General features: G+C 36.7%; 1 protein-coding gene across 1 annotated transcript; it reads left to right on the forward strand.

Moving 5' to 3' along the window:
• Positions 1-2,598: 2,598 nt before the first annotated feature.
• Positions 2,599-5,080, forward strand: LOC114317861 (subtilisin-like protease SBT3). Its single transcript, XM_028264657.2, has one exon. It carries the CDS (start codon positions 2,632-2,634, stop codon positions 4,921-4,923), a length of 2,292 nt encoding a protein of 763 aa, XP_028120458.2. The 5' UTR covers positions 2,599-2,631; the 3' UTR covers positions 4,924-5,080.
• Positions 5,081-8,146: the final 3,066 nt, after the last annotated feature.

Here is an 8,146-nt window from a genome sequence, read left to right on the forward strand (position 1 = left end):
TAACCATGTTGTTGTTTGCAGGTGATCGACCATGTGAGGTCTCGTTGGTGGCCAAGAGTTAGCTACTCAAAGACAAGGAGAAGACACTTGCGGCAATGTAGCAGATTAAGCAGCATGGCAAGGGCAAAGACGAAGCAGCAAACACCAGCAGCAACAACGGACAAAGATCGTATCAAGATGTGGTGACTCGGTATGCTTCTGCGTGACGAGAGCATCACGAGATCAGGTGGGGAAGAGTGTCACGCCCCAAGAATTTCTGTGACACAAGAGCAGTGTTTGAGGTGTGCCAAAGGCACTGGAAGGTTCCGGAAGGTGTGAGAATGAGCTAGAGTATAATGGAAGGCTCTAGAACCTAATGGAAGGGTTCGGAGTGGCCTAAAAGTTCCGGAATATGGTGAAAGAACTTTGGAGGGTCCAGAAGAGTCTGGATGGGTCTGGAACATCCTAGAATATCACGGAGAAGCCTACCATATACTACACTAGTATAGAGAATTCTACAAGGTAGTAGAAGGGTAGTTGCCCTAGATATTTCTATGGAGGGTTTTAGAGGAGAGCTGGTAGCCCTTGGATCAAAATGATCCTAGCCATCCATTGAGGAGGTGGATGGCTATATAAGGGGAGGAGTCTCATTTGTAGGAGCTCCAAGAGAGGAGATCCAAGAGAGCTCTAAGAGTAAAGCACTTGTGAGGATGAGAGCCTTGTAAAGCTTTGTACACAATATACTGGTATAGTGAACACATTCTTCCACCTAAACTTTGTGTTCTAGTTAGTGTGGTCGAGTGAGGAAGGTTGACTTAGGTGCAACCAAGTGGGTTGATAAGCATCTAAGGCCGCACGGTTGGCTTGGAAAATCCAAGGCTGTGACACTAGCTAGCTGCATCATGTCCCAATAATTTAGAGTTTTGTTTTTTTGGCTTGAGCAATAATTCATGGCAAATCACTCATTCATATTAATTCTAAGACAAGTATTAAGAATATGAAGACTCTAATGGCCCCCATTTGAAATGATTTGTATATCAAACAAGATCTAAAAACAATTTTGGAAAAGCCAGCATTAAGTGAAGGTGTTTAGGGGAGGGAAGATGTGATTAAAGACCAAGAAAGCTAATTATTATTGCATTGGTGCAATGAATCTCACTTTTCATAGAGTCTGGATTGCTATCCGGACTCGTAGGGCGTACTACGAGTCCTATTTCAATTATCTAAACCGTTCATTTTATAAAGCTCTTCGTGTATATTATCCATACAAAAAAAAAAATGATAATTATAACATGTTCAACTTACTGCAATTGTAACCAAAAAAATGGATGGTCAGTTTAAAAATACATTTGTCAAATTGAATGTACTATAATTATCAAATTGGTCTAATTTTTTTTATTAATAATATACACGAAAGGTTTTACAAAATAAATGATAAAATTATTTTAAAAACTTCAATCTCCTATTACTCATTTGATCCTTGTAATTTAGGCTTAGTTTCGCTATTTTAGTTGGGACTAAAAATGCACAAAAGACCAAATAGACTAAAAAAGTTAATAAGATAAAATGTCACATCCAAATCATAATCATTTCATTTTTTTTTCTCACAAAAATTAAAAAAGAAATTTACTAATCGAACTTTTTAATTCAAAATTAAAAAAGTCTCAAATCTAAAAAGTCAATTAAATTTTTTTTTGTGAACGGCAACTTAATTAAATGAACATGAAACCTACAAAAGAAGCAAGCTGCCAATGGAACAAATTAACAGACTACATTACCAGTTGCGGAGAAGCCTAAGCCAGCCCACGCATGTCATTTTTTTTTTTTTGGCCGGGGGGCGTGTTGTTGGTCAATAATTTAAAAGTCAATAATTTAAAAATAAAAACAAAAAATCTGAGAACATTTTTTGCATATTGTATATAGAAGAGGTGCATAAAAATTGAACGGCCAAGCCGGCCTAAATACTGTCTGTTTTAATCTTGGCTTGTGATAAAAAGCTGATTTTTGTGTTTCTAAAGCAGTTTACAAAATGTTGTATAGTGAACAAATTAACAAATTTTGTAAATGTTTTTTTTTTTTTTTCTTAGTTTGTATAATATTTACTTTTCATAAAAATAACATTATCACCTATTTTTATATTTTCTATTTGAAATGAAAGAAAGGCGCATCTTAAAACGTTATATCATTTTATATAAAATTTTAAATGAAAATTCAAATTCTATGTCATAATTCCCCCCCCCCCCAAGGTCTATACGGAAAAATTTGATTTGAGTAATAGCGCGATGATCAAATTTTTGTTTACTTTCCAGATATTATAACAATACAAAGATGATATCTAAAGGGCCATGTTAAATGGTAAATAAATTTGATATAAAAATCTAATCATCTTAACATTTACTCATCCTTGTAATTTCACAAGTTGACCATGAAACCTTTCCAAAGAAGCCAGCCGCCAATGGAACAAATTAACAGAGACTCCACGGAGAAGCCTAAGTTTTATTCAACTTAATAAAAGCTGGCACTAGGCATGTAAAACCTCATAATATATATTATCATAATCCTGTGCTTACCTTGTAGTTGTAAAATATGCACCTATTTAAGTTCCATACCCAGTTGGTGTCTGAGCATAAGCTTTTTCTTCTAACAAAAACAATGGGGTTGACAAGAAATGGGTCTCCCCTTCTGTTGATGATATTGTCTGCAATGTTTCTTTTACCTCTCCATGTTAGTTCAACCTTGGCTGAGAGGTCCACATTCATTGTCCACATGGACAAGTCTTTCATGCCCAAGGCTTTCACTACCCATCATCATTGGTACTCCTCCATCATTGATTCCATAAAATCTGTGGAGTCTACAACATCAAACGGCCATCATTCCACACCAAGCCTTGTCTACACTTATGACCATGCATTTCATGGCTTTAGTGCAGTACTGTCCAAAGATGAGCTTGACTCCCTGAAGAACTCGCCAGGGTTCGTCTCATCTTATAGTGACAGGCAAGCCACGATTGATACCACTCATACCACAGATTTTCTCTCCCTCAATCCTGCCACCGGACTATGGCCGGCTTCCAATTATGGCAAAGATGTGATTGTCGGTGTCATCGACACCGGGGTGTGGCCAGAGAGTGAAAGCTTTAAAGATGATGGGATGACTGAAATTCCCAGCAGGTGGAAAGGAATTTGCGAAGCAGGACAAGAGTTCAATTCTTCAATGTGTAATTTGAAGCTCATAGGAGCTAGGTCGTTCAACAAGGGCGTTGTGGCTGCAAATCCCAACATTACATTCAGCATGAACTCGACGAGGGACACTGAAGGACATGGGACGCACACTTCTTCAACTGCTGCTGGAAACTATGTTGATGGTGCTTCATTCTTTGGCTACGCTGCAGGAACAGCAAGAGGGGTCGCGCCACGCGCTAGGGTTGCCATGTATAAGGTTATTTGGGACCAATTTCGTTATGCTTCAGATGTTCTTGCTGGTATGGACCAGGCAGTTGCTGACGGTGTTGATGTGATATCAATTTCTATGGGTTTCGATCAGACGCCACTTTATGAGGATCCAATCGCCATAGCTTCATTCGGAGCAATGGAAAATGGAGTGCTTGTTTCTTCTTCAGCAGGAAATTATGGTCCAGAGCTTGGATGGTTGCACAATGGCATTCCATGGGTCTTGACAGTCGCAGCTGGTTCTATTGATCGTTGGTTCGCTGGGACAGTGACTCTGGGAAATGGGTTAACCATCACTGGATGGAGCATGTTCCCTGCGAGTGCCTTCGTGGAAAACTACCCTATTATCTACAACACGACTATATCCGCTTGCAACTCATCTGAATTATTGTCTGAGGCCCCTTTCTCGATCCTCATATGCGATAATACGGTGCCATTTTTCACACAAATCAAACAAGTTTCTATGTCAAATCAGCCTGCAGCTATCTTTATCTCGGATGATCCTCAAATATTTGAGTTTAATATTTTCCCTCATCCGGGGGTCGTGATTAGCCCAAAGGACGCACCGACATTGATCAATTATGCCCAAACTGTTGTTCAACCTACAGCTAGCATTAAGTTTCAACAAACCTTTGTGGGTACTAAGGCTGCACCAGCTGTTGCTGCCTATACATCAAGAGGTCCTTCGCCGAGCTATCCGGGAATCCTCAAGCCAGACGTGATGGCCCCGGGAACACTAGTATTAGCATCTTGGATTCCAAATGGATATTCAGCTTCCATTGGTTCAAATATTGTCTTGTCCAGTGATTATGTCACAATCTCCGGGACATCCATGGCTTGCCCGCATGCTTCTGGCATTGCTGCACTACTAAAAGGAGCGCACCCTGAATGGAGTCCGGCTGCCATTCGCTCCGCCATGATGACCACAGCAAGCCCAATCGATAACACTTTTAATCAAATCCGAGACATTGGCTTGGGTTACGAAATTGCTACGCCATTAGCTATGGGATCTGGTCAAGTTGATCCGAACAGGGCAAATGATCCGGGTCTTATATATGATGCTACTTCACAGGACTATGTGAATCTCCTTTGCTCCATGAATTTCACTGCGAACCAGATCTTGACCATAACAAGATCGAACAGTTACAGTTGCTCAAACACTTCTGATCTCAATTACCCATCTTTCATTGCTTTGTACACAAACACAACAGGGATGGTGGTTCAAACATTTCAAAGGACCGTCACGAATGTTGGAGCCGGCGCAACGTCTTACACAGCTAATGTGATAGCACCAACGTTGTCTGTGGTCAGAGTTTCACCAGATACATTAGTGTTTGGGAAGACATATGAGAAGCAGAACTACTCTCTGACCATAAGTTATATGGGTGACAAGAACGGGTCAGTGACATTCGGTTCACTAACTTGGATTGAAGAGAACGAAGGGCACACGGTGAGGAGCCCCATTGTTGTGTCGCCGATAATCAACGTTTGGTGAACGTTGTCTAAATGTGCATGCATGCATGTCCTGAGGAATAATTGCCATTTTAAGATGCTACTTTTTTGGAGAATTTAGAACGTGTAATCATGCATGGGTGTCCTAGAAATTAAGATTTAAATCTTGGAAATAAAGTTGTATGTGGTCAGCCTTTGAATGCTACAAAATTCTGTGTTTGTGGGAGTTTCGAATTGGAACCCAAGCTCTCCTTGGTTGCAAGTGTCAGCAAATGGCTCGGGTCGGGCCAACTCGATCCTAAAATTTAAACGGCAATGTTAGGTGTTATGAAAAACTTTTCATAAAAATAATCATGAAAGTTTTATGATCCTTGGATTACACTTACAATAAAGCACCACACATTAATTAAGGTAATCCAAGGATCATAAATCTTTCATGACCATCTTCACGAAAAAAATTTCGTGATCCCTAACTTTTCTCAAATTTAAAACCCATGGCCTTTAACCTGTCAACTAGCTAAGCTCAGGTTCACCTATGCTATATTTCTAAAGACCAGACCCTACACTTGTTCTTAAAAATATGGATTTATGAATTTTGGGTCGGGCCTAATTTGGTAATTTTTTTATTAAATTCTAAATAATCACAGAAAATAAAAAATATAATATAAAATTTTTAAGTGCATTACAATAATTAGGATTGAATATTGAATCATAAAAATTAACTTTATTTATTAAGTAATTATTATTATGTTATTAATTTATATGCATCTTTAATTTAGTGGTAATATAGTTACTAGCTTTGTAGTTGGTGTGCTATTCATTTAGTTCTCAATATATGAATCACTGAGACCGATCTGAATCGCTGAGATCTGAATCACGATCTGAATCGAAACTGAAGTGATATAAACTCAGATTTGAATCGCAATATGAAATCGAAGCGATATGAACTCGGAATTTTAAAATTTCGAGATATGAACTTCGATTTTGAGATCTGAATCGCTGAGACTGATCTAAATTGTTGAGATGAACTTCAAAATCGCTCTGATGAATCACTTCGATTTTGAGAGAGAACTTCGATTTCTAGAGAGAACTTCGATTTTTGAGGATTCCATTGATAAGCAACTGAATCTCTGTGATAATTAGGGTTTAGACACAACACACAGAGAGAGAGAGAGAGAGAGAGAGTATTTGTGAGTGCATCGGTTCAATTTGAAAGTTGAGATTCTCATATTTGAAAAAGGAAGCGTGTGATATAACACGCATTTGAAGACGTTTATAAACACCTCCTATTCATAAAATGGCGCCGTTTTAATTAAAGAAAAATAAGACGTTTATAAAACGCCGTTAAATATTAGAAACAATGACGTTTTAAAAAACGCCGTTAAAAAAAAGCCACCTAAGCCCATATTTCTTGTAGTGATATTAATCTAATTGTTTTACTAAAATTGCTTACGAGCACCAAAAAAACCAAAAGAAAGAGAGGATCAAATAGTATTTATTATTAGTGATTGGTACATGCAATACGTGTATAATTTAAATAAATAAAAATAAAAATAAAAGTAACATTATAATATGTGTTTTCTCAAATGGTTAGAACTTTCTATCTTAGGCCAAAGTCTTGATTTTAAATCTTGTGCATTTCTTTATATAACTTTTTTGTTTTAAATAGAGCTATGAGAAATGCATGACACCATGGACATCAACTCTAACCCTCACTTTATATTAATATATAAAATATAAATAGTACAGATAAATGGGCTTGGTATTGGCTTTCAAGATGCACATATTATGGATGGGGCCTTGAAATGTCAACAGGTCAGGCCACATGCCTTACCCTTCTACCCAAGCATAGTCCATATATTTTTGGGCTGGGCTGGGCTGTGGTGCTAGCCCATCCTCAGGTCTGGGTCAGGAAAAATTCGGCCAGGTAGGGCTCAAATCAACCCATGAACTTTTTTATGAGGCTTACAATGTAATTTTTGAACAATTAACCAGATTGCAGTCATAAACACCACTAAAAAATTTGCTTAGGGAGGGAAAGTGTAGCAAAAAAATTAGATAGTTTCTGTAAAATGATCATCACTTATGCAAGTTGTATAAATTTTTTTTAAATAAAACTACCGCTACTAAAAATTAGACCTTTTGCGATGGTCTCAAACGTCGCAAAAGGTTGACATGTTGTCATAAAAGACTTTTTGCGACGGAATAGCGACGGGAAGTGAGGCTGACAAAAGGGGGTGTGACAAAAAGTATTTGTAATGGTTACAAAATGTCGCTTTCTTATAGTGACGACAAATTAATAGTTTTTGCAACGATTTGACTTGACACAAAAAAGCGAGAAAAACATCACTTTTATCAATGGTTTAGGATGTTGTCACCAAAACTTTTTTAGAGATGATAGTTGACGTCGCTAAAAGTATTATTTGCAATGGTCTAAAACGTCGCAAAAAAATAAAATTGAATCAATAATGCATATATTCGGGACAGTTTAAATCGTCACTAAAGAATTGAATTAATACGTATATGCGACAGGATAACACGTCGCTAATAAAATGTAAGGAAATGACGATTACATTATCCACGGTTTATTACTGTCACAAAACAAAAAGATTCATAAAATAAATATATTTTATTAATTCATTCTCTGTACAAAATATTAATATTTTCTAAAACAAAATACATTTACATTTACATCTACATCTACATCTACATCTACATCCACATTCACATTTACATTCACATTCACATTCACATTCACAAAATCATATATACGAATAATAATATATATGTATCATGTAATAATACAGTGTTAACCAAACATTCTTTTACAAAAATAATTAAAAACATTCTCCAACAATACTAATAATTTTTTATAATTTAAAAACTCAAATTTGTTTCCAAACAAAACAAAAATATTGACAGTATAAATAAAAAAAACTTATATATTAAGCATAATTAATTATTTAGTATCACCAGTAAACATCAACATCAATATACGAAAATATCATATGCATTGAAAAGGATAACAAAAGAAACAAAAATAATAATTATTATTATTTGCAATATAATTAACTACGCCGTCATCTTGGAATGGAAGGACTTTTTCCATCACCACCACCAACAACTGAAATGCTCTTGATTTTAACATTTGATGTAAATCTACTACCACATGACAAAGTAAAAATGATGTCATCAAAGCTTCAAGAAAACAAGACAATTGTGGAAATTTCGTGGAAAGACAGTACCCATCATGTCACGACCCAATC

This window comes from Camellia sinensis, chromosome 3 (genome assembly GCF_055761805.1).
Source record: "Camellia sinensis isolate YWXY chromosome 3, ASM5576180v1, whole genome shotgun sequence".
In the NCBI taxonomy this organism is placed as follows: Eukaryota; Viridiplantae; Streptophyta; class Magnoliopsida; order Ericales; family Theaceae; genus Camellia; species Camellia sinensis.

What these genes read in the sequence shown, in the direction of transcription:
- LOC114317861 (XM_028264657.2), top strand. Translation starts at nt 2,632, where the DNA reads ATGGGGTTGACAAGAAATGGGTCTCCCCTTCTGTTGATGATATTGTCT.